Source organism: Bos mutus, chromosome 14 (genome assembly GCF_027580195.1).
Source record: "Bos mutus isolate GX-2022 chromosome 14, NWIPB_WYAK_1.1, whole genome shotgun sequence".
NCBI lineage: Eukaryota > Metazoa > Chordata > Mammalia > Artiodactyla > Bovidae > Bos > Bos mutus.
In genome coordinates, this window is record NC_091630.1 from 50,918,672 (window position 1) to 50,946,353 (window position 27,682).

At 38.2% G+C, this 27,682-nt stretch overlaps 1 protein-coding gene across 2 annotated transcripts; it reads left to right on the forward strand.

Annotated features, from left to right (window-relative positions):
* The first annotated feature begins 417 nt into the window (after positions 1-417).
* Positions 418-19,795, forward strand: COPS5 (COP9 signalosome subunit 5). Of its 2 annotated transcripts, none has more exons than XM_005892931.2 (8): positions 418-693; positions 3,204-3,438; positions 4,350-4,478; positions 5,115-5,180; positions 5,969-6,054; positions 10,479-10,590; positions 17,473-17,621; positions 19,554-19,795. In XM_005892931.2, the coding sequence occupies exons 1-8, from the start codon at positions 551-553 to the stop codon at positions 19,636-19,638; spliced, it is 1,005 nt and encodes a 334-aa protein (XP_005892993.1). In that variant the 5' UTR covers positions 418-550; the 3' UTR covers positions 19,639-19,795. The 2 variants fall into 2 exon arrangements, with proteins under 2 accessions (XP_005892993.1, XP_014332841.2); XM_014477355.2 differs by having other exon boundaries at positions 562-701.
* The last annotated feature ends 7,887 nt before the right edge of the window (positions 19,796-27,682 follow it).

A 27,682-nucleotide genomic window follows, 5' to 3' on the forward strand; every position in this document is an offset into this window, starting at 1 on the left:
AAATGGCAACCCACTCCAGTACTCTTGCCGGGAAAATCCCATGGACGGAGGAGCCTGATAGGCTAGTCTATGAGGTCGCAAAGAGTCGGACACGACTGAGCGACTTCTCTCACTCCCATTTTTAATATGGCGGAAGCCGAACCTGCGCAGAACGAACAAGGAGGGCCAATTCCAGTTTCTGGCATAACGTTACATGCCCTTCTTCCGGTACAGAAGGCTATACCATTCCCTAGGTAACTACTGTTTTCGTCCTATTTCACACATATAATTTTCCAAGATAGTAAGTTCTCTTTTCAGTAATGAGACGACTCCTCTGCCTCTTAACTATTGTGTAACTGCTGTGTATATAGCCGCGTCCCCCAAGGACCCCCGCCATCCCGCGGATGGTCCGTACCAACTTCACCTCCGGTGCTGGGTGTCATGGCTGCCCCGAGAGCCTAGTGTGAGTTTGCACCTGCGGTGGGGTGGGTCCGGAGCCCACGCCCGAAAACCTAGCGAGATAAAGTTGCGTCTCGATTGCGGAGGCGACAGCTTATCAGATTCCTCGGCGATGGCAGCTTCCGGGAGTGGCATGGCCCAGAAAACGTGGGAGCTAGCCAACAACATGCAGGAAGCCCAGAGTGTCGATGAAATCTACAAATACGACAAGAAACAGCAGCAAGAAATCCTGGCGGCGAAGCCCTGGACTAAGGAGTGAGGAGGTCCCTGGCGAAACGCAGGGGAGGGAGGGGTGGCGGGACTTTTAAGAGACCCAGGGGCAGTGAGAGTTGGGGATAGAGAGCTTGTCTTTCCCTCTGCAGCAAGGAGGAAAAGGAATCGTCTAAGAAATTTTATTTTACCTTTTTATCCCCGCAAATAAAGCGTAAGACCCTCCACTGGGGCTTGCTTGATTCCCCCTTTCTGTCTCGTTTGCCTTGGGAGAATGGAAGAGGAAAACGACAAGCGGTAGTTTGGGCTTTCACTTCTCAGCCCCCGTATTGTTAGAGATACTCCACACTCTGCCTTGAACCTTGTGTCGATATACACTTTGTTGGGATCTTCAGCTGATTTCAGACTGGGACTACAGCTATCTTCAGATATTGAGTCAATCCAATGGTCTCTAAAATAATTATGCGCCAGCTTTTTTTAGTCTGTAATCTTTTATATCTATAATTGCTTCTTTTTTGCTGGTAATTATTTCAGAAACAACAAAGAGGCTCTACTCAGTCTCCCACAATGTTTACTCCACCATTTTTTTACAGAAGCTGTAAATTTTATCAATAGAACTTAAGGTTTTTTGCCCCTTAGCAAAACTCATGTGTCCCTCGGAGTGATGACAGGTCAAGATTTCTTTGCAGCGGTATTTATCCTTTCCTGACAGCAGATATTGTATGGAAAGAGTAAAAAGGTCAGTCTCTCTAATGGATAGACAGGAAAGCGGTGGTCAACAACAAAAACCATTTCATCTGTCTCACAGGTTTTTCCAAGGCAAGCTTTACCTGTGGGAATTCAGATTCAGCAGTGTTTACTGAGTACTTAACTACAGGCTGAGTTTTGAGCTGGGAATTTGCATATGTCACTTAATCTTTATGACAACGAAGTATTTTTATTCCTTTTCTGCATATATGAAAACAAGCAAATATAGTAAATAACTTAGTTCATAATTACACAGAGGCAATGAATTCTTAAGTGAACAACAGTTAAGACCGAAAATCAAATCTCACAAGTATAACTAATTAGTTGAAATTTACTTATCTTTTTTATCTGTAAAAGAGAAAAAAGACCTATCTGTTGGTGATGTTATAAAGATTAGATCAGGGCATGTATAAAAAAGGGTCTAGAATGTATGTAATAGAAGCACAATAATGGACTTTTTTTGCCAGTAGATAGAGGAGTGAAGATTTTAATTCATGTCTTGACTTCCAAGGTCAGGTCTCTATATTTTTCATCTGTGATTGAAATCTGTGGGCAGACATTTTAAAAAGACTTCTCAAAGACACTGACACTCTTTACAGACTGGTTATTTTGCCTGGTTGTCTGCTATTTCTATAGCAGGCTGCATACTTAGATTGATATAGCCTATTGAATATTTTAAATTATCAGCCTCACTGTGTCACTGTATCTCCAGTTACAGTCATCCTTGCTGTCTTTGGCTACATCAATGAGACTGAAGTGGAATTTTATTCAACAGTAGTTTAGTCACATACACAGATGACAAACTGAAACACTGATCACAGTAGGACTAAAGCTTTTAAGGCTACATTTTACATTTTTAGACTGATACCACAAAGAGAAGCTACAACCCTCAACACATTGTACTCTCAGAGTACTATAAAAGATAGGTTAATAATGCAGCTAGCACTTAAAAGGGAGAAGGCAATGGCACCCCACTCCAGTACTGTTGTCCGGAGGAGCCTGCAATCCATGGGGTCGCTAAGAGTCAGACATGACTGAGTGACTTCACTTTCACTTTGCACTTTCATGCATTGGAGAAAGAAATGGCAACCCACTCCAGTGTTTTTGCCAGGAGAATCCCATGGACGGAGGAGCCTGGTAGGCTGCAGTCCATGGGTTCGCACAGAGTCGGACACGACTGAAGTGACTTGGCAGGCAGCAGCACTTAAAAAGTTTTGTATGTGTCAGGCACTAACCCATGCACTTTACGTACATTATTTTATTCATTTCCTCCAAACAACAACTCTATGAACAGGCACAGACATTAAGTGGTTGTCTCAAGGTTACAGCCAGGATATGGCAGTAAAAGGCTTCAAACCTAGGTAGATGGATGTCAGAGCCTACATTCTTAACTGTTAGGCCTGGAAGGTTAAGTGGGAGAATAATGAGGCAAAACGGACCAACCAGGGTCAGAAACCTAGATTTGGTGATTCCAAAATTAATGGAGAAAAAGTCTATTGAAATGGTCGTGTAATTCCCTTCTGTCTACTCAAATAGCATATTTTAAAATTATTTCATACTTTTCCCTTCCCCCAATGGGAAGTAATTTGCAGGATTATGTTTATCATTTCCATCCCCCTTCAGGAACTCTGTCCTTTTCTACTTTGTTTTTCTTTCCCTCATTCTATATATATATACGCTTTCTCCCCATTTCTTCAGTGTAAATTGCTTCAATACTTATTTGTTAATCTCCACAAAAACTGTACAAAAACTGTCTTACAATTGTACTTATATAAGAAAGTTAATTACACCATGCCTTTGTTTTGTAGTCACCATTACTTTAAGTACTGCAAAATCTCAGCATTGGCTCTACTGAAAATGGTGATGCATGCCAGATCAGGAGGCAACCTGGAAGTGATGGGCTTGATGCTGGGCAAGGTGGACGGTGAGACCATGATCATTATGGACAGCTTTGCTTTGCCAGTAGAGGGCACTGAAACGCGAGTGAACGCTCAGGCTGCTGCATATGAGTACATGGCTGCATACATAGAAAATGCTAAACAGGTAAAAATGCTGTTCCCTAAAATTTGGTTACTGCAAGTTAAGAGTCTCATAGTTTTGAGTTTCTAAACTTAAAACTATCCTCCTACATTAGAGTTTATATTTTAAGTTATTCTTAACTATATGTAACATATATGAGATTAGCATGGATTTTTTTAAAATTCTCAAGAGAGTAGATCTTAAAAGTTCTCATCACAAGGAAAAAAAAATTGTAACTGCATGTGGTGTTGGATGTTAACTGTACTTACTGTGATCATTTCACAGTATATACATATATTGAATCATTATGTTGTACATCTGAACGAATGTCTATATATATTATACATATATAAACTATATCTGAGTTTTTAAAAGAAATTATAATTCTCATATTCATTATGTGTGTTTAAAACCAAAAAATTGTAAACAACCTAAATGTAAGTGGATATCAAGCTGATTAAATAAATTATATCCCACACAATGAACTGCCAGCCAGCCTTTAAAAGGTAGCTATCTATATGTTTATTTATGTGAAACAAATCCAAGAATATTTTGTTGAGTGAAAAAGCAAAGTGTAGAATACTATTGGTGGTATGCCATTGTGTGTTTTTATTAATCTACATATATGCAAAGAATATATTCTATATGCAGAGAGTAACTCTGGAAGATAGGTGTGTAAACCTATGACAGTAACATCTGGGCTGAGAAACTAGTTGAGGGGAAGGAGGTGGAAGGAGACTGAATGACCTTATTGTACATGTATCTTATTAATTTTGTGCCTTGAGCATGTAGTATATAAAAAAAATTTTTTTAAGCACCATATGCTATAATTATTCTGCATACTGTTATTTAACTGTAGGGCTGTCTAGACAAATCATAAGCATCTCTAAGATTAAACAAGAACCTCAAGCTCCTTTGCTCTCTTCATTTGTTAGGTTGGCCGCCTTGAAAATGCAATTGGCTGGTATCATAGCCACCCTGGCTATGGCTGCTGGCTTTCTGGAATTGATGTTAGTACTCAGATGCTCAATCAGCAGTTCCAGGAACCATTTGTAGCAGTGGTAGTAAGTATTTTTACAACCAGTTGTAATTAATTTTCATGAAGATTTACTAAAGCAGGTATACAGGGAAATAAAAACAGTATGGTAAAGAGCAAGGGTCTGGTGCCAGCCTAGGTTTGAGTCTAAATTCCACTTCTTTGTAGCTGGGACTCTGAACAAGTTATGTAACTTCTATGCATCTTTCCCCACCCTCTGTTAGATGAGAATGTACACAGCACCTGTGTCTCAGTTCCCTGCACACAGTGGGCATTTGGTCGATGTTGAGTGAACTGATTGAATCAGGAAATTGCTAGAACAGCTCTTGCTATGCTTAAAGTATTTTAGATGTAATTCAGGTTACTCTAAGGAAGGTAGAAATTGTTCATCTGTTTAAAAAGACTTCTGGAAAAGATGAGCAAATCTGTAATTAATACTCTTAAATAGTATAATAACTAGATCTAATCTCTAAATAAATGATGAGATTTCCATATTTAACCATTCTGTTGAACTTCTGTGATTTTCCAATTTGGTTATTTTTTTCCCTATTGGTTATTTTTAATTATGTGTGTGTGCCTATAATGTTATATGTACATATGTATTTCTAGGCTTATAATGTTTAAACAAGTAAGTCAGCAGATATTAAATATATCTTTCTTGTAGATTGACCCAACAAGAACAATATCTGCAGGGAAAGTGAATCTTGGAGCCTTCAGGACATATCCAAAGGTAATTTGAAAAACTCCTAGTTCTTATAGTTTTTCAATTTTTAAATATTTGGTTTATTTTTAAAGATGTGTTATAGTTAGTATCTCATTTTGTCCTAAAACAATTTAATGGTATTTACAAAATAGAAGCCCAACTACCACAAATTGTCTTTAGCAAAAAAGTAATACATTTGTGCTGCATGTTGTTAATTCTACTAGAAAAGCAGTTCTTTTGTTAATAAGGATTTGTGCGTCATGGCCACCTTCTATCTACTGCAAATCTGAAATAGATATGAGCACAAGTGAATATCACCTAAGGACAAGAAAAATTAATCTATAAGCCAAATCTAGCCTTCAGCCACCGAATGGGGTTGAGGAAGAGTATAAGCAATAACGGAGAAGGCAATGGCACCCCACTCCAGTACTCTTGCCTGGAAATCCCATGGATGCAGGAGCCTGGTGGGCTGCAGTCCATGGGGTCGCTAAGAGTCGGACACGACTGAGTGACTTCACTTTCACTTTTCACTTTCATGCACTGGAGAAGGAAATGGCAACCCAATCTTGTGTTCTTGCCTGGAGAATCCCAGGGATGGGGAAGCCTGATGGGCTGCCGTCTGTGGGGTCACACAGAGTCGGACACGACTGAAGTGACTTAGCAGCAGCATAAGCAATATACTTTTTTTTTAATTAGGTGTTTATGTTCAGTAATTGGCTCCCCCAAATGAATGTTTCTGTAAACAGAAAGTCACATAGAAAACATGTTTTTCCTCTGTTGTGTTTAAGTCTTCTATTTTCTTCATTTTTGTTTAGGGCTACAAGCCTCCGGATGAAGGACCTTCTGAGTACCAGACCATCCCACTTAATAAAATAGAAGACTTTGGTGTACACTGCAAACAGTAAGTCATTTAAAAATGTATCTGATGCCAGAATCATCATAAGAAACCTCAAAGATCGTCCAGACCAAGCCCCTAATTTTATAGATGAGAAAAAAACTCAGGTGAAATGCATTTCATAATACCTTTTAAAATAATAGTAAGAATATATAAATTTAGGATAATGTTTGAATCTTTATTAACAATTGTTTTAATCTAACATGTTATTTGCCTTTCACCCATCTATATACGTTTTATCAATGTATAAGATACTTGGCCTGTTGATGAAAGTAAAAGTTGAAGGAAGCTGTATGCAGAGCCAGCCTGACGCTAGCAATTTCTACAGCCCTCAATGTACCCAGTTTCCACATAGCAAAAGTTCTCCCTAAACATTTTTACTCCGAGTTAAAGAAGTCATACTAAAAACTACTTAATTGTATACTCCTTTAAAACAGTGACTTTCATGCTATGTGAATTACATCTCAATTTTTTAAATCAGTAAACCAGTGAAGACAATTTTCTCCACCTTCTAAATACATCACCTCTCTTACTATCACCTTGACCCAGGCCACAGCCATCTGCAACTTAAATCAGAGCACTAGCCTTCTAGCTAGTCTTCTTGCTTCTGCACTTCACCCCACCCCTTAAAGGGCTTTTGTCAGCCAAACAGATTCTGTTAAAATATAAGTCTGATCATGTTCGTCCTTCTCAGAGTGATTTCCTGTCTCATTAAGAGTCAGATCTATAGTGCTTACCATGGACCACACAAGCCTATGTAGACTGGCCCCTACAATCGTTCTGAGCCCATCTCAGGGACTCTACTTCTTGTCACTAAGCCTTTGCTCTGTCTGTTCTAGCCATAGTGGCCTCATGGTTTATCAGATGTACTAGGCTGGCTCCTGCCTTAGGGCCTTTGCACTTGCTAATCCTTCTGCCTGGAACATTCTTCATTATTTCCATGTGATTCACTATTTCAGTCAACGAGTGTCTGTTTAAGGGTCACCTTAACAGAGAATGTTCCTTGATCACCCTATTTCAATTAGCACTTTCTAGTCACTGTTACCTTTCCCTGCTTCATTTTTCTTCTTAGCACTTGTGACCATCTGATATGTTTTTGCTTCCTTTATTGACCTCATTAGAATGTGAACTTCATGAGAGAGAAATCAATTCACTGCTATATCCTAACAATTAAAATAGGGCATGGCACATAGAAGTGTGGGCACCCCCCTAAAAAAAAAAAGTTTTGCCTGATTACTACTGTCCCTTTCTCCACATCTCCTATCCTAACTTCAAGGAATACTTTACTACTCATGTGCTACTACTGCTCTTATTTTTCTGTTTAGAATTCCTAGAAAATACCAGAATTTCTAGAATTTAATTTTTAAATATGTCTGATCCTTGGCATACTTCTGGAAAAAAAGATTTTTATTTTCATTTATAAACCAATGAGAGGTTTGTAATTAAATCTCTTAATTTGCTCTACTGAAAAGAATTTAAGCCATTCCTATTTGAGAGAATTGCTCCTAAGCATGAAAACACCTTTGCTGTAATACTTTCACTTTCAGAGTTAACAATTTTTTTCATTTATATTGAGTTGCAGTTTCTTTAATACCTACTCTGCTTCTCTCATCACCAGTAGCAGCTTTTAAAACAAAGACCATGAGGCATACTGTGCTTCCTATACCCAAACAAACCTGCATTTCCTGTTTTTTTCTGAGAAATGAGCCTCTCTAAGAGGAGTTGCTGCTTTCTAACTACCTGCATTGCTAGAGCCTAGAATTTTGAACCTGGAATAAGTAGGATGTTCAAAGATACTCTCTTACTTAGGACCAGTTCCTAAATAAAGAGTAAACTTTTTTTAATAGGGCAAATAAGTTGCTTATTTTTATTTCAAATCTTCAATGAATCATAGTGCCAAGTTAAGAGCAGACTCATAGATCATTTCCTAAATCATTTGACAATGAGCTGTAATTTGTAGTTTACACTGATCTTTTTTCTTTCCTATTTTAAATTCTAGATCATAATCCAAAATTTGTTTTCAACATAGAATCTAATACAGATATTAAATATATTTAACTTTGAAGAGCCTTAGTAAAAATAGGACACAACAGATTTTTAAAATTAGCTTGTATGTTATCAATGTTATACAAGCTCATAGTTTAAAGAGTCACTGGTTCTATGAAAATACCATTCCCTTTCCCCCACCCCCAGAGGGAATCACTTCAACTATTATAGCTATACTCCGTTTAAGTATTTACCCCATTAACTTCAAACAGCATGCTGATAGTGCTACTTCTTGATTTTCAGTTCTAGGCAGTATCTATTATTGACTTCCTGTACAGAAGATGAGGATTTAGCTCCACGAGTAATTTTGAATATTCTTCTTGCTTTCAACTCTGCTACTGAGATTTGCAGCTAATATTAGACCAAAAAATTTCATTGCATCAGCCTACGGAATTAAGACAGTAATAACATTAAGGTGATCCACAAATTTTAAACATAAAAGTCTATTCTAGACCCTCCAGTTTGAGCTCCCTTATTTTCCATCCTTTATAATCTACATCTTTTGCTCTACTCATCCTCTCTTTCCCCTAAAGTATCAGAGGTACAACCTGTCATTTCTAAAACTGACCTTTCCACCTGAGCCCCTGCCTCCTCTCCCCATACCTAACTGCCTCAACTCCCAGGGCTTCACTTCTTAAACAAGGTCTTAAATGTCTACACTCTGGATATAACAATAAATTAGACCATGAGGTTTTGATAACAGACATAATATCATATACTTTTGCTGCCACTTTCTGTGGTGTTGAACAAGTCTCTACTCTAGAGTTGTTTCTTCTGCCTAGAATGGGAATAATAAATCTTTCCTTTTGTGGTTGTAGGGAAGATTAAATGAGTATATATAAAGCGCCAGGACATAATAAGTGGCTCAAGAAATACACTGTTTCCACATCCTACTTCCACATTTCACTATAGCTTTTCATCTACACATATGCAGGGATATCTTATTTATAAAGCCCTTACTTAGAATTGTCTTTAAATTCTTACTCTTTTTAATCTTTTCATCTACACATACGCAGGGATATCTTATTTATAAAGCCCTTACTTAGAATTGTCTTTAAATTCTTACTCTTTTTAAATTTCTTCACTCCTGAATTGAAAGAACACACATTTCTGTTCGTCCCTGTGCCTTTATCTTCGACAGCACTAACCTAAGAGTGAGGCCTTTTTCTCCTGACATCTGCTTCACTGCAGTGGCATCCTTTGCGGTCTCCCTGCTTCCCATTTCTCCTCTGACACATCTTACCACAGCCGGCCTTCTCAAACACTGATATAAACGGCTGTATCACTGATCTGCTCAGACACCTTCCATGAGTCCCAAGTACCTAGAAGATAATTTCTTAGCCTTATATGTAATGTCTTCTGCTAGCTAGACCCCAACATAGCTTCCTAGATTTCCCTTACAAAATCCTTCTGCTCCCTCTAAACTTACCAGGCAGACTGATTAACTTCTTGTTCCTTTCATGACTTTCCTTTTTGTGAGTTAGGGCTCTCTGCCTAATGCTTCCTCCTTGCTCTTAACATAGCCACACTATAGACTCATGTTAGGGTTACTCGAAATCCTGCCTTTTCCCTGGAGCTTCTCAGGCTGTTCTGTCTATACTAAGAATACTCATTATTGTTAACATTTAATTGGCAGATGATTCATTTTAAATATGCACTATAGCATCACTTACTATTATTCAATATATATCATTGTATTTGTAACTTTCCATGGATTCATCCCACGTGTCCCATGAAAATGGTAAGCTCCTTAAGGTGAAGAAGTCCCTTCTGTTTCTTTGTAACATAGTGACATAGTTAAATATTTCTTTCTTTAAAAAAAAAAGTTTTTCAGACATTTAACCAAATTTCCCTTGATTATAAATTAGGCACCTTTAGAAGCAGCAGCAATTCTTTTAAAATATGCTTTAATGACCAACCTTAAAGTTTTGCTTTTCCAAAAAGCAGTTGTTCCTAATTAGGGGATTAGAAAGGAGGAATCGAGAATCCACATGTCATTTTTAGTATTTTTAAAAGCCTAACAAAAGTAATAGCTAACCTTGGAGAGGGGAAGTTCATTACTGTTGGCTGAAATTTATGAAGTCAGTGGCATGGGTAAATACATGTCATTCAGAAATTTTGATTAGTTATTAATAATTTTTTGAGAATTTCCGGGCTTTACAGAGGGGAGAAATATAACTAGAGAATATTTGCTTAACTGAATTGCAACCACCCCTCTGAAGAGTAAGAAAACCAGTTACTGTTATTTACCTGTTATTCTGTTGGAAAAAATTAAAGCATGACTATTTGGATATAAAATGTAATTAACTTAAATTTGGCCATAACCTTTATGTGATGTGGTTGAATGTGTTTTACTTACTAGATTTGTGGTTTTGTTTCATTAGATACTATGCCTTAGAAGTCTCATATTTCAAATCCTCTTTGGATCGGAAATTGCTTGAGCTTTTGTGGAATAAATACTGGGTGAATACGCTGAGTTCCTCTAGCTTGCTTACGGTAAGTACTATGCTTGTGAGGAATGTGTCTGAATTTTATCAATCTATATAAGTTGTTTAATGTCTGAAAGTCTTTTTTATGGAAAGACTGACTTTGCCAAGATGGTGGGCTTGGGAGCAGATTCTGTATGACCAGAGGCCAAGCTAGGATCTGTATTGTGTACTATTGAGACCAGATGAGGGTGAGATCTACCTCTAACTGAGTTAGAGAAAAATGCCAATAGTGTTCTTTGTTGTGTGTCTCAGGTAGCACTCTAGTTACAAGTGACAGGAGACCCAACCAACCTGGCTAAAACAAAAAAGAGAATCATGTAAGCTGCAAAGTCCAGGAATACCAGGAGGAGGGCTGACTTCAGGCACAGCCTGAGTTTGCATTCAGACAATATTATGAGGTCTTGGTCTTCCTTTCTCAGCTTTGATTTCAGGTCAGTTGGTTTCAGTTTCAGACTTCATGTGAAATCAAGATGGCCGTATTAGCTTAGACCTCCCAATTCTACATTCAAAAGAAAAGATCAAGATACACAACACACACATACACAGACACATACACACCACTCAACATATTCCCCGGCAAAGCCTCACTGTGTGTCTGAGTTTGTAGGTCACATGCCTAACCTTAAACCTGCTCTGGGCCAAGGGAATGAACACCATGAGTAGTTGAGCCAAGGCAGTCCGTCAGTGCTTCACTTCTGGGCTGGAGTAGAAGAAACTCTCCAGAGCACTTGGACTAAGAATGTCCCCCAAAGAAATCAGAATATCACTACCTTATAGCAAGCAGATGCTGCTACCACCAAAAAAAAATGAAAAAGTCAATATTTTCCAATATATCATTAAAATCTAATACCTAGAAGAGGACAGAAACTTCTGTCTAGATCTTAGTTAAGGAACAGTTTTGTTTATCTTTTTTTTTTTTTAAAGTAAGCCACTTCATATAGTACAGTATAGCATAGTGGTTAGAACCACTAAATTTGGACTAAGATAAACTCAGTTCACAAAGAAGTCTGCCATTTTACTAGCTGTGTGTGACCTTCACAGCATTATTTAATGTGTCTGAGGCTTTCTTGGGCCCGAAGATGATAATACCCACATTGTTAAGTACACTGAGAATTATATGAAATATATATAGTAATTAGCAAAGTACTAGGCATATAATAAGGCAATGGCACCCTACTCCAGTACTCTTGCCTGGAAAATCCCATGGGCAGAGGAGCCTGGTAGGCTGAAGTCCATGGGGTCGTGAAGAGTCGGACACGACTGAGCGACTTCACTATCACTTTTCACTTTCATGCATTGGAGAAGGAAATGGCAACCCACTCCAGTGTTCTTGCCTGGAGAATCCCGGGGACAGGGGAGCCTGGTGGGCTGCCATCTATGGAGTCGCACAGAGTCAGACACGACTGAAGCGACTTGGCAGAAGCAGCAGCAGCAGGCATATAATAAAGCCTCAATAAATTATTTTTTGCTCATTTGATTCATTGCACTCATGGGTAAAAACCTCACTTGAGCATATTTACTATGATTTTTTTTCTTATTTCTTATCCTCAACAGTCAGAAATAGTAAATTAGAAAGAGGGAGAGTGATCATAATAGCAAACATTTATTAAATGTTTTCTGTCTATCTAGCACTGCTAAATGCCTCATGTGTCATGTTTCCTTAGAGGCAAGTATGCTGATAGCAGCCAGAAGTGACACATGATGGCATGGGCAGGAAGCAGTAAGACTGGAGCTATCTGAACCTTTGTACAAAAGCAGCCAGCTCTGCTTACTCAGCCTGTGGCTGTCCCTGTATTCCAGCACTGTATATACTGAGGACATTAATAATCAAGAAAAGGTTAAATTATATTTCCTCCTTTTTTGTGTGTAGTTTAATACCTAGTACATTACAGCATTCTAAGAAAAAAATATATAAATAAATGTATGTCATCTCTTTCCCTTTACAGCTAAAGCATGTAATCTAAAAGCTACCAGAAAAAGTTTTTTTTATTTATATTAGTTTTCTCTGTTTGAAATGTAATTGGTTTCTTTTTTCATTTTCATAGTATAACTGTTTCTGCCATCCCACATTTTTATATCTGCAGCTAAATCTTCTAGATGTGAAGTGATCTACAAACATTAGAGTTTTCTCCAAATCTGTTGGGGAAGGATGTATTGGTGACCTAAACCATTTAGAAAAAGTGAATATAATTGCATGTTTAAAAAATTATCATGTTTGTAAAATCACTGGAAAGCTGGTAGCATTTTAAAGGGCTTTTTATAGTAACTATGATGACAGCAAATGTTTTTAAAATGTCTTGTGACTGAACTGTACTGCCTTTACAGTATCTTACAGACTGAATAAATAGAATAACATAAAGATATTCCAGTAGAAACTTTTAAAAAATATTACACTTAAGTACACTTAAGTGTACATATGTGATTATTAAACTTTTGGTTTTAAACATACATGAAATATCAGCAGTATATAGAATATTTCAGTTTACCAAATGTGGGTCTGACTGTGCTGTTTGTGACCCTGTGGACTGCATGTAGCCCACCAGGCTCCTCTGTCCATGGGATTCTCCAGGCAAGAATACTGGAGTGGGTTGCCATGCCCTCCTCCAGGGGATCTTCCCAACCCAGGGATCAAACCCGTGTTTCTTCAGATCAGATCACATCAGTCGCTCAGTCGTGTCCGGCTCTTTGCGACCCCATGAATCGCAGCACGCCAGGCCTCCCTGTCCATCACCAACTCCCGGAGTTCATTCAGACTCACGTCCATCGAGTCTGTGATGCCATCCAGCCATCTCATCCTCTGTTGTCCCCTTCTCCTCCTGCCCCCAATCCCTCCCAGCACCAGAGTCTTTTCCAATGAGTCAACTCTTCGCATGAGGTGGCCAAAGGACTGGAGTTTCAGCTTTAGCATCACTCCTTCCAAAGAAATCCCAGGGCTGATCTCCTTCAGAATGGACTGGTTGGATCTCCTTGCAGTCCAAGGGACTCTCAAGAGTCTTCTCCAACACCACAGTTCAAAAGCATCAATTCTTCAGCACTCAGCCTTCTTCACAGTCCAACTCTCACATCCATACGTGACCACAGGAAAAACCATAGCCTTGACTAGACGAACTTTTGTTGGCAAAGTAATGTCTCTGCTTTTCAATATGCTATCAAGGTTGGTCATAACTTTTCTTCCAAGGAGTAAGCGTCTTTTAAATTCATGGCTGCAATCACCATCTGCAGTGATTTTGGAGCCCAAAAAATAAAGTATGACACTGTTTCTACTGTTTCCCGTCTATTTGCCATGAAGTGGTGGGACTGGATGCCATGATCTTCGTTTTCTGAATGTTGAGCTTTAAGCCAACTTTTTCACTCTTCACTTTCATCAAGAGGCTTTTGAGTTCCTCTTCACTTTCTGCCATAAGGGTGGTGTCATCTGCATATCTGAGGTTATTGATATTTCTCCCAGCAATCTTGATTCCAGCTTGTGTTTCTTCCAGCCCAGCGTTTCTCATGATGTACTCTGCATATAAGTTAAATAAACAGGGTGACAATATACAGCCTTGATGAACTCCTTTTCCTATTTGGAACCAGTCTGTTGTTCCATGTCCAGTTCTAACTGTTGCTTCCTGACCTGCATACAGATTTCTCAGGAGGCAGATCAGGTGGTCTGGTATTTCCATCTCTTTCAGAATTTTCCACAGTTTATTGTGATCCACAAAGTCAAAGGCTTTGGCATAGTCAGTAAAGCAGAAATAGATGTTTTTCCGGAACTCCCTTGCTTTTTCTATGATCCAGCAGATGTTGGCAATTTGATCTCTGGTTCCTCTGCCTTTTCTAAAACCAGCTTGAACATCAGGAAGTTCACGGTTCACATATTGCTGAAGCCTGGCTTGGAGAATTTTGAGCATTACTTTACTAGAGTGAAACTGTGCGGTAGTTTGAGCATTCTTTGGCATTGCCTTTCTTTGGGATTGGAATGAAAACTGACCTTTTCCAGTCCTGTGGCCACTGCTGAGTTTCCCAAACTTGCTGGCATATTGAGTGCAGCACTTTCACAGCATCATCTTTCAGGATTTGGAATAGCTCAACTGGAATTCCATCACCTCCACTAGCTTTGTTCGTAGTGATGCTTTCTAAGGCCCACTTGACTTCACATTCCAGGATGTCTGGCTCTAGGTCAGTGATCACACCATCGTGATTATCTGGGTCATGAAGATCTTTTTTGTACAGTTCTTCTGTGTATTCTTGCCATCTCTTCTTAATATCTTCTGCTTCTGTTAGGTCCATACCATTTCTGTCCTTTATCGAGGCTGTCTTTGCATGAAATGTTCCCTTGGTATCTCTGATTTTCTTGAAGAGATCCCTAGTCTTTCCCATTCTGTTGTTTTCCTCTATTTCTTTGCATTGATTGCTGAAGAAGGCTTTCTTATCTCTTCTTGCTATTCTTTGGAACTCTGCATTCAGATGTTTATATCTTTCCTTTTCTCCTTTGCTTTTCGCTTCTCTTCTTTTCACAGCTATTTGTAAGGCCTCCCCAGACAGCCATTTTGCTTTTTTTGCATTTCTTTTCCATGGGAATGGTCTTGATCCCTGTCTCCTGTACAGTGTCACGAACCTCATTCCATATTCATCAGGCATATCTATCAGATCTAGGCCCTTAAATCTATTTCTCACTTCCACTGTATAATCATAAGGGATTTGATTTAGGTCATATCTGAATGGTCTAGTGGTTTTCCCTACTTTCTTCAATTTAAGTCTGACTTTGGCAATAAGGAGTTCATGGTCTGAGCCACAGTCAGCTCCTGGTCTTGTTTTTGCTGACTGTATCGAGCTTCTCCATCTTGGGCCGCAAAGAATATAATCAATATGATTTCGGTGTTGACCATCTAGTGATGTCCATGTGTAGAGTCTTCTCTTGTGTTGTTGGAAGAGGGTGTTTGTTATGACCAGTGCATTTTCTTGGCAAAACTCTATTAGTCTTTGCCCTGCTTCATTTCGTATTCTAAGGCCAAATTGCCTGTTAGTGCAGGTGTTTCTTGACTTCCTACTTTTGCATTCCAGTCCCCTATAATGAAAAGGACATCTTTTTTGGGTGTTAGTTCTAAAAGGTCTTGTAGGTCTTCATAGATCTGTTCAACTTCAGCTTCTTCAGCGTTACTGGTTGAGGCATAGACTTGGATTACTGTGATATTGAATGGTTTGCCTTGAAAATGAACAGAGATCATTCTGTCGTTTTTGAGATTGCATCCAAGTACTGCATTTCGGACTCTTTGGTTGACCATGATGGCCACTCCATTTCTTCTGCGGGATTCTTGCCCGCAGTAGTAGATATAATGGTCATCTGAGTTAAATTCATCCATTCCAGTCCATTTCAGTTTGCTGATTCCTAGAATGTTGACATTCACTCTTGCCATCTCTCGTTTGACCACTTCCAATTTGCCTTGATTCATGGACCCAACATTCCAGGTTCCTATGCAATATTGCTCTTTACAGCATTGGACCTTGCTTCTATCACCAGTCATGTCCACAACTGGGTATTGTTTTTACTTTGGCTCCATCCCTTCATTCTTTCTGGAGTTATTTCTCCACTGATCTCCAGTAGCATATTGGGCACCTACTAACCTGGGGAGTTTCTCTTTCAGTATCCTATCATTTTGCCTTTTCATACTGTTCATGGGGTTCTCAAGGCAAGAATACTGAAGTGGTTTGCCATTCCCTTCTCCAATGGACCACATTCTGTCAAATCTCTCCACCATGACCCGCCCGTCTTGGGTTGCCCCACAGGCATGGCTTAGTTTCATTGAGTTTAGACAAGGCTGTGGTCCTAGTGTGATTAGATTGACTAGTTTTCTGTGAGTATGGTTTCAGTGTGTTTGCCCTCGGATGCCCTCTTGCAACACCTACCATCTTACTTGGGTTTCTCTTACCTTGGGCGTGGGATGTCTCTTCACGGCTGTTCCAGCAAAGCGCAGCCATTGCTCCTTACCTTGGACGAGGGGTATCTCCTCACCACTGCCCTTCCTGACCTTCAGTGTGGGATAGCTCCTCTAGGCCCTCCTGCGCCCACGCAGCCACGGCTCCTTGGACGTGTTTCTTAAGTCTCCTATATTGGCAGGCGGGTTCTTTACCAGTAGCACCTCCTGGGAAGCTCATGTGAGTATATAGCAATACTCTTTAAAAAAAATTGTGTTTATAGCTAGGTGGAGGGGATGGTAGGTATTTTTTTTATATATATATATTTATTTATATATATATATATACACACACACACACACACTGCTCTACATTTTCCAGATTTTCTGTATAACTATTAATTTTGTAATTAGAAAAGCTAAAACACAAATGTAATTTTTTAAATGTGTTATAAGTACTAATTCTGGAAGTTCAACGTGAAAAAGTAACAAAATTAGCTAACAATTGTTAAGCTTTTGCTAGGTGTCATCAACAGTCCTACAAGCTTTGTATACATCACTCACAATAGCTTTAAGGTAGAAATTATCACCCTCCTCCCCCATTTTCACAGGAAGTCTGAAAGGCATAGAAAAGTAAAGGACCTCTCCCAAGGCCTCCCAGCTAATCTGCAGGAGGACCACAATCTGGACTCAAATCTGTGTACTTCAAAGCCTCTCATAATAACAAATTATTAGATTTAAGCAGTCAAAAAAGACAATTCCAAATTTAATCTTTAAACTATAAAAGGGTAAAATTTCTATATTCAACTGCTTGAGCTTTGGAATCAGTTTTTGCAAGTATAATTTGACTTCTTATTTCACTGACTATCCACTTAGATTTCAGAGTAGAATTATTTGTAAATGAAATACTATATATGGAAGAAAATTTACATATGTATATTTTTTTATGTGATAGACTAGTATTGTATACTGATACAATATCATTTTCCCCATAGAATGCAGACTATACCACCGGGCAGGTCTTCGATTTGTCTGAAAAATTAGAACAGTCAGAAGCCCAGCTGGGACGAGGAAGTTTCATGTTGGGTTTAGAAACACATGATCGAAAGTCAGAAGACAAACTTGCCAAAGCTACACGAGACAGGTGAGAGCAAATCTATTCCTACCCCCAACTTTTTTTTTTTCTCAAGATTTGTAAATAACAGGATTCAAATTCCTTACAGTTCAACCTATAACTTACAGTGGTACCTAAATGTTAACCTTTAAGGTTGTCAGATGCAGGTTTTAACTTTGAAAATTTAGGCGATAGGTAAGAATATTTGGAGAAGGAAATGGCAACCCACTCCAGTACTCTTGCCTGGAAAATCCCATGGATGGAGAAACCTGGTGGGCTGCAGTCCATGGGGTCGCTAAGAGTTGGACACGACTGAGCGACTTCACTTTCACTTCTCACTTTCATGCATTGGAGAAGGAAATGGCAACCCACTCCAGTGTTCTTGCCTGGAGAATCCCAGGGACGGGGGAGCCTGGTGGGCTACCATCTATGGGGTCGCACAGAGTCGGACACGACTAAAGCGACTTAGCAGCAGCAGGTAAGAATATTAAAGGCTTCTGGGTCTAGGTGATGTTGTGAAAAACTCCCTTTCACCTTTTCTAGCTTCAGCCATAAAGTATAAGAAAGAAAACCAGTCCATTGCTGGGTCTTTAAACAAAAACCAAAACAAAACTTTGCAAAAAGATGTCCTAATCTATTCTAATATAATCCTTTTGTGAAGGATTAAATTAGGATTTCTTAAGTTTATCAAATTTCAAATTTTTATAAAGTTTTAAGCCCTAAATATCAGAGAAATGATTGTTATCTCTCAATTTATTTTTCTGAAATAATCCTTTATATAGTAATTTAGTATCTCAAATCTCAGTAAAGAATTTATTAAGAACAAACTTGATATAACATGAAATAATTACATGATCCTTCAGATACATACAGAATTGGGAAGTAATATAATATTCACTTTCACAAAAATTTGAATTTTAATATGACAGGGATAGAGAGGAAAGGAAGACTGTGTTGACATCTATATAAATCACTATCTTGGTATCCATTTTGAGAAGAACTAAATTAGTTGATAGGAAAGAAAAGAGAGACAGAAGGCCGAAATGTGTTGGAATAGAAGCTATCTTGGGTTAGAATGACCTCATTTATTTCTTCTCTGTGAGTAATAAAAGGTATAAAGATAGCAGCCTGGATAAAAATCACATTTTTCTTTGACATTAGGGCTTACTTTTGATACTTGCTCTGAATATGTCATTTTGCTCATCTATCTTTATATGTGTCTGATTTATAGTTTTATCTGCATTTACATCTCAATTTCTTAAGAAGCAAAAATGTGACTGTGGGAATGTAACTGTATAGGAAGAAAAGTAGGAAGGAGAAGAGTAATGGTACAATAGTAGAGAATTTTCCTTTGGGCGTAATTTTACAAGAATTGCATCTTTTCTGAATATTGGTGGGTTTTTTTTTTTTTTTTTATCAGTTCTAAAATCTAAGTCCTTCATCCACTAATCTGACTTTACCTTTGCGTTGTTTGAAGGATGTCTCTGATTTTTCAGGAGAAAAAAGCATAAGGTTCATTAAAATCATTTTAAAAAACAATTCCAACTAATGAACAACAAGGAAAAGCAGATTTTAGTGTAATATTGGAATCAATCTATATTTCTGAATTATAAATAACTTTAGTAACCTTCTAAAATAGAACTTTTCCCAAACCTTTTCACAAATAATAAAATAACTTTTGAATTTTATCAGATATTTACATTGTCATTCTTTTGGGAAAATTTAGTAAGTAGGAAATAATCAAAATACATGCAGAAGGCTAAAAATCACTATGGTATACTATAGAGAGTAAACTGTAGATTGGTATGGTATACAGTATGTTTTGCAGAGTACGAATAGAACCAGAATCATTACTAGGGGTGCAAGGATGGAATTGGGGGGTGGGGGAGGGAGCATGGAAGTTGCACGTTTGAAACAGTTCTCAGTTCTTGTGACATTATGTGATCTGTTTTTTCTTTCTAGCTGTAAAACTACCATAGAAGCTATCCATGGATTGATGTCTCAGGTTATTAAGGATAAACTGTTTAATCAAATTAACATCTCTTAAACAAGCACCAAGTAGTACTTTTGCCTGAAAGCCAGTATGAGGAAAAATACTCAAGTAACACTTTAAAACCAGTTACCAAAAATCTGATTAGATGAATAAGGTGCTCTGAAGGTGTCCTGGATATTAACATCCTATAATAAAATTCTTTAAAATGAAATTGTTCTTTTGTTGTTTTGTGGGAGGGGTTACATTCTTTTTCTAGTATCAATGTTTTAAAATATGAGGGAAAGAAATATTAGAACTTTTCTGTTTTAAAAGAGTCTTGCCTGTTTAAATTAGTCAAAGGATTTCAGCATTTCACTTGCTGTACTATCAGAGCCAGTTCAGTTTGCCTAAGCCTTCTTTATCTACGGCCATACCACCCAGAACCCACCTGATCTCCGAAGCTAAGCAGGGTTGGGCCTGGTTAGTACGTGGATGGGAGTCTGCCTGGGAATATGGGGTGCTGTAGGCTATTTAGGGGGCTTCCCAGGTGGTGCTAGTGGTAAAGAACCAGCCTCCCAATGCAGGAGATGTAAGAGACACAGGTTTAGTCCCCAGGTCAGGAAGGTCCCCTGTAGGAGGGCATGGCAACCCACTCCAGTATTCTTGCTAGAGAATCCTATGGACTGAGGAGCCTGATGGGCTACGCTTATTGGGGTAGCAGAGAGTCAGACCCGACTGAAGTGACTTAGCATGCATGCATGCAAACCTTCTTTTGATCTATTAGTAAAAGTACAATTTAATATAACATTTTTATGTTCCAATAAAACATTAACCAAGTCACACCATAAATTATTTTCCTGAAAGTCAAATAAGTCATTTGAGACAGAGTCTAGCACAGGTACCTAAGTCGTTAAAACACTCACCAAGTGCCTTTACTGAATGAGGCCCAGTTTTACTCTCTGGAGATACTCTGAACAAGGTAGACCTTGTAAATTCTCTAAACAATGGAGTCTAAAGCTAAGTTAACAAGAACCTAAGTATACTGCTGTGAAGGGAGAATTAAAGTGGCTGGGAACTACGCCAAAGCCTTTGACTGTGTAGATCACAACAAACTGTGGAAAATTCTGAAAGACATGGGAATATCAGACCACCTGATCTGTATGCAGGTCAGGAAGCAACAGTTAGAACCGGACATGGAACAATAGACTGGGTCCAAATAGGAAAAGGAGTGTGTCAAGGCTGTATATTGTCACCCTGTTTATTTAACTTAATATGCAGAGTACATCATGAGAAACACTGGGCTAGAGGAAGCACAAGCTGGAATCAAGATTTCTGTGAGAAATATCAATAACCTCAGATATGCAGATGACACCACCCTTATGGCAGAAAGTGAAGAAGAACTAAAGAGCCTCTTAATGAAAGTGAAAAAGGAGAGTGAAAAAGTTGTCTTAAAGTTCAACATTCAGAAAACTAAGATCATAGCATCCGGTTCCATCACTTTATGGCAAATAGATGGGGAAACAATGGCTGACTTTATTTTTCTGGGCTCCAAAATCACTGCAGATGGTGATTGCAGCCATGAAATTAAAAGACGCTTACTCCTTGGAAGGAAAGTTATGACCAACCTGGACAGCATATTCAAAAGCAGAGACATTACTTTGTCAACAAAGGTCCATCTAGTCAAGGCTATGGTTTTTCCAGTGGTCATGTATGGATGTGAGAGTTGGACTATAAAGAAAGCTAAGCGCCAAAGAATTGATGCTTTTGAACTGTGGTGCTGGAGAAGACTCTTGAGAGTCCCTTGGACTGCAAGGAGATCCAACCAGTCCATCCTAAAGGAGATCAGTCCTGAGTGTTCATTGGAAGGACTGATGTTGAAGCTGAAAAACTCCAATACTTTAGCCACCTGATGCAAAGAGCTGACTCATTTGAAAAGACCTTGATGCTGGGAAAAATTGAGGGCAGGAAGAGAAGGGGACAATGGAGGATGAGATGGTTGGATGGCATCACCAACACAATGGACATGGGTTTGGATGGAGTTGGTGATGGATAGGGAGGCCTGGCATGCTGCGGTTCATGGGGTCACAGTGTTGGACATAACTAAGCGACTGAACTGAACTGAACTGCTCCTTGGAAGAAAAGCTATGACCAACCTAGACAGCATATTAAAAAGCAGACACATTGATAACAAAGGTCCGTCTAGTCAAAGCTATGGTTTTTCCAATAGTCATGTATGGATGTGAGAAAAGGCAATAAAGTGATAGCTTTTATATACATATAATTGGGCTTCCCTTGTGGCTCAGTTGGTAAAGAATCTGCCTACCATACAGGAGACCTGGGTTCAATTCCTGGGTCAGGAAGATCCCCTGGAGAAGGAAAGGCCAACCCACTCCAGTATTCTTGCCTGGAGAATCCTATGGACAGAGGAGCCTGGCAGGCTATATAGTCCATGGGGTTGTAAGAGTCAGACATGACTTAGCGACTAAACCACCACTAAAGAAAGCTAAGCGGTGAAGAACAGATGCTTTTAAACTGTGGTGTTAGAGAAGACTCTTGAGAGTCACTTGGACTGCAAGGAGATCAAACCAGTCAATCCTAAAGGAAATCAGTCCTCAATATTCATTGGAAGGACTGATGCTGAAGCTGAAACTCCAGTACTTTGGCCACCTGATGCGAAGAACTGACTCACTGGAAAAGACCATGATGCTGAGAAAGATTGAAGGCAGGAGGAGAAGGGGAGACAGAGGATAAGATAGTTGGATGGCGTCACCAACTCAATGGACATGAGTTTGAGCAAGCTCCGGGAGTTATTGATAGACAGGGAAGCCTGGCGTGCTGCAATCCATGGGGTCACAAAGAATCAGACATAACTGACTGAACTGAACAGAAGAATTCTCAGGAGGAAAATCCCCCAAAGAGGAGCTACCCCAGTAAACTTCCTGAAGGAAGTAACCTGACATTAAGCTGAAATTTGAAAGATAGAACTAGCCAGGAAAAAAAAAAAAAACAGGTGATTACTTTTCCAAGCAAAGAGTATAGTGATATGTGGAAGGCCTGAGGCAGAGAGCAAGAATCTAGAACCATTAAGAACTGAGATTCAGTTAGACCTGAGAGTGGAGTAGTACATGGGGAGTAACAATCGATGACTTTAGTCAATAAGGTAAGTACAGATCCTGCAGGCGCCTTTTGGACTTTATCCTAATCGCAATAGGGAGTTACGAGAGTTTTAAGCAACAGAAATGTATTACACTGATGTTTCTAAGACCACTAGGTTAAGTTTTGACGAGGGCTAGATGAGATCAGATGAGATGATTTGTGGAAATAAAAAATGAAAAGAGGGCCCAAGACATGACAAACATCAGATGTAAAATGGTTAGTGGAAGAGGAAACCACAGAGCAGAGAAGAAATCTTTAAGAAGTAATTTATGAGTGACTTCACGTGTGGCCCAGAGGTCAAGGAAAACAAAGTCTTAAAGTTTTTCATTAGATTTACCAATGAAGTGGTCTTTAGTAAAATGAGGAAGCCAATTAACATTAGTATCCAAATACTTTCTCAGATAGTTGATGATACAGCAGCATTTTTGGTCTCATTTTATACTCCTTTAAATAAAAGCAGGCATCCCAGTTTCAGATGGCTCAACCTGACCTTCATTTTTAGGCCCTTTTAAAATAAAGGATGACTGCCCCCGATGAGTGGGGTTTTCCAGGTGGCGCTGATGGTAAAGAACCTGACTGCCAGTGCAAGAGACATAGGAGACGCAGATTCAGTCCCTGGGTCAGGAATATCCCTCAGAGGAGCCCACCCCAGTGTTCTTGCCTGGCGAATCCCATGGACAGGGGAGCCAGGTGGATGACAGTCCATGGGGTCGCAAAGAGTCGGACACAACTGAAGCAACCAAACACACATGCACGCCCCCAATAAGCAGCTAAAATCTGTTTACTGCCACAGCCTTCAGTGATACGAACTCATACTGAGCCATTCAATTAGAAACAATAACAAAGTCATTGAGGTTTCTCTGACAGACAAGATTGAAGGCTTAAAGTTTTGACATGAAAGAGTAAGGAGTCAGTGAAGTCACCATGCAAACAAACTCACAGTTTTCATTCTAAGATGTGAATACTATTATCCATATTTAATTTGACATTGGTGATCTAATCAATTGAGTCATCTTGGTGTGATGGGAAATGTCTAGCTAACAACAAAGAGAACTGCCAGAAAAAAAAACTTGTCAGTCCTAACTTCACTGGACTCAGTATTTCAGCTATTATGCCTTGGTTGCAAGTAGCAACAAAAGCAAACAAAAACAGTTGCTTGAACAGAGATTGCTGGTTCACCTAACTTCAGAGTCTAAAATCATACTTGGCTTAGGCATAGTTGTATTAGGCTTCTGGTAATGGTTCCCAAGCTCTGCCCTCCACATGCTGACCTAAGTCTCAAGCTGGATACCTCCCAAATGGCTGCACACCACACCATCTAGTCACTGGAAAGAGCTGCTCACGGCTGTCACAATAAGGTTCTGTCTTCACTCTGGCTAACTAGGGTCATGAAGAGCTACCCTTGGGATTATATATAGTGACTGGTTTAGACCAGTTAAGTTTATTTATATATGATTATTTATATACATATAATTTATATGATTATTTATAGTGACTGGTTTAGACTAATTAAGGGCAACCCCTGCAGCTGGAAGTGGGGTCAATAATATACCAAATTCATGACTACTACGCACGGAGGCTAAACTGATACCACAGAGACAACAAACGATGTCCCCTCTGCTTTATAGTCCAGTCCACGTGAAAATAGCCCCAGAAAAGAGTAGTTGCATTTTATTGTAAATGCAGTTACTTTATTAAGAAGCAAGAACCTTTATTAATATTTCTGAAGTATATTTTTAAAATTTTAATGTATTGTCATGAACATTTTTGGTATAAGTGATCCAATTCATAATACTGAGATTTTAGGAAATCAAGGCTCAATTTGCAGCCATCATTATTCAGAAACTAAGTCATGAATTGGCATTGCCTTTTCCTACAGATTATTATCTTATAGCCTTGAGCTATTCAGGAGTTAAAAAGGCCATTTTCTAAGAAGTCTGGTTTTTGTTTGGCTTCAAGTTTTTTCAGAGATAATTTCTCAAGCTCTTTGGTGATTACAGGGAATGTCAATCATCATCAAAAATTTAACCCCAAAATCCAAGTAATAAAGCCAGAGCCTGAAGCACAGGCTGGAGCAGAGATGGAAAGAGAAGTCAATGGTTATGCACTGGGGATTGGGACCCATGAAGGGACAGCGAGATCCCAGAACTAAAGCTGCTCCAAATTTTCCAGATTGTTTTAATATCTCAAGGTCCTAGTTCCAAACAATTCATCTCAAGGTCCCAGCTCCAAACAGTTTGACAACATTAACTTCTATATATATTGTTGAGACTTTATGCATTTAGTATCATTTTAGGTTACACTGTCCAGTTATAGAAGGACTTCAATCTACACATTTTATTTATCAATTAACAATAAGATACCACACGAGTTATTCTGAAATCAACTGTACTGCCAAGAACAAACAGCCAAAAGGGGCAGAGAAACCATTTGCGCTCTGCTGTTTCTGAATTTGGAAAATCAGCTCTGAAACCAAACATCACGTGCTTCATCTGAGGGATCAAGTCTGAAGACTGTTGTTACAAATTAGTATGACTACCTGGTATTCAGGGTTTTGAAAAATTACTGCATCACACAATAGAATAATAAACTGCCCTATAGTGCAGCCACTTGAAAATAAACACTGAAGAGCAGGAGCGTAAGTAACTTTACAGTGAGTCAGAGGGACTGTTTGGGTGTTGGAGAGCTGCATATTGCAGAGGTTTCAGAGTTTCCAAAAACCGTTCTGTGAGTGATGAGGTACAGATGCATAAGTCATGCATGCAGAGAAGAGTTCATTTATATTACTAAGTCTGCACTGTATCCACATGCAGCTGACTAAAATGAACGGAACACAGACTGTTGAGTTTCCAAAGTTTCTTTCTAAATTTCTGGATTGTTTTAACTATAAACTCCAAAGAGATGCACATGGGTGAGCAATGTGGTTTTTTGTTTTTTGAAGATATAAAAATATACTACACCGAATGATGGCTCTTGGTTTTGCTCCTCTGTTTGATATAAAGGTTGATTATATTAAATTATGATAGGGTAATTATTTCACTCATTGTTTAATAATTGATGTGTCTATGTCACTACATTTGAAAATTAAATATCAAGTTGTATGTTCTCTCATTCTAGTCTATCTTCAATACAAGTTTTAGCCGCAGATAAATTTATCTCCTTAGAGTCAAATGCTAGTTTAAGGACTTCAAGTAATCAGTCTGTTCTGAAGTAATCAGTTTGTAAGTTTCTAAAAATTTCTAACCCGTCTATCCAAATATTACTGGAAGAAATGCCATTTATCTTTATAAAGTTATGATCTACTTATTTTAGAAAACTAGTAACACAAAAATCAGGTCAACTGTAACCAGACTGGTGTATTTAAACTTTTGATCTCAGAAATCAGAATATTACAAAAATAAAATAAGGAACTCTGTCATTTCAGGTCAAATTTGGGAGGAAACAGCTAAAATCATAGCTTGATAACTAACACCAATGATTAATTGCTTTTTCAACATGTGGATTATCCTGGTGCCAAAAATTATGGAACAATTGCCTAACAAATTGGAGAGTCCCTGATGTCAGTACTCGTATTTTCTTTGGATTATACTAAGCAATTATGCTAAACTTTCTAATGACTGAGTAAAATGGTATTGTGCCTTGGGGCACATTTTGATGAACTGCAGTTGTACTTTTCATAACGAAAGAGGAATATGCATAAAGCAATATATTTTTAAGAATAGAGCTTTGTGACCTTTATGTTAGGTTATAAGGGGGTTATAAATATCTATTACATAACTATGAATATGTTTACCATTACAAAACATAACTTTAAACTACTTTCCTTCCTTCCTGAAAATTTAAGTTTGTATAAGTACATCTCTAAATAAATGTTTTATTTAAATGTTCATTTTTGTTCCTAGAATTTTCACTTTATACTCCATGCTCAATGTATTATTTAAATAAACTTCAATTTATTATTTATATTATTGATGATACTAAATAAGTCCTTTAAAACATGTATGTGTTTAGCTTTAAATCTTCAACTCCTATGTAATCCTATCATTTCTTGCATGTGTTTCTAGTATACTTGAGGATATTAAGATTCTGGGCTTAAATAAAATAACACAAATTAGACTAAATAAAAAATTAATTTATGGTCTTATATGAGAGGGCATACCATGTTGAATAATTACAATCATCTGAAAAGTTCTATACCTTCAGAGAAGTTAACTTGATATGCCACCAATGTAAAAGCTATATACAAACATCACTTTCCAAGGGAGATTATTTTTTAAGTTTCTTTTTTTTATTTTTTAAGTTTCTAATTAGTCTTAATATTCAAGGTAAAACAACACATTACCTAAAACTAAGGAACTGTGGACTGTTGAAATAGTAATTCATTTAGACAGACATCAATACTATGGATTTCTAGTTATCTCAAAATAGTTCTAAAAATAGTTTATTAACAAGTGCTTTAAGCTATTATGGGAAATAGTATGGAGATTTCTCAAAAAACCTAAAAACAGAACTACCATATGACCCAGCAATCCCCTCCTGGGTATATACCTGAAAAAAACAAAAACACTAATTGCACCCCAATGTTTATCATAGCATTATTTACATTGTCTAGATATAGAAGCATCTATGTCCATCAATAGATGAATGGATAAAGAAGTGGTGTATATGTGTATGTGTGTATATATATATTATATATATATATACATAATATATATTTTCAACAACATGGATGCACATGAAGGGTATTAGGCTAAATGAAATGTCAGAGAAAGACAAATACTGTATGATACCAGGATGATACTATATGATATCACTTGTATGTGAAATCTAAAAAATATAACAAACTAGTTACTAAAACAAAAAGCAGACTCACAGATATAGAAAAGCAGTGGGGAGTGGAAAGGGTTAGGACTACTATGATTAAATAAGCTACAGGATATATTGTACAACACAGGGAATATAG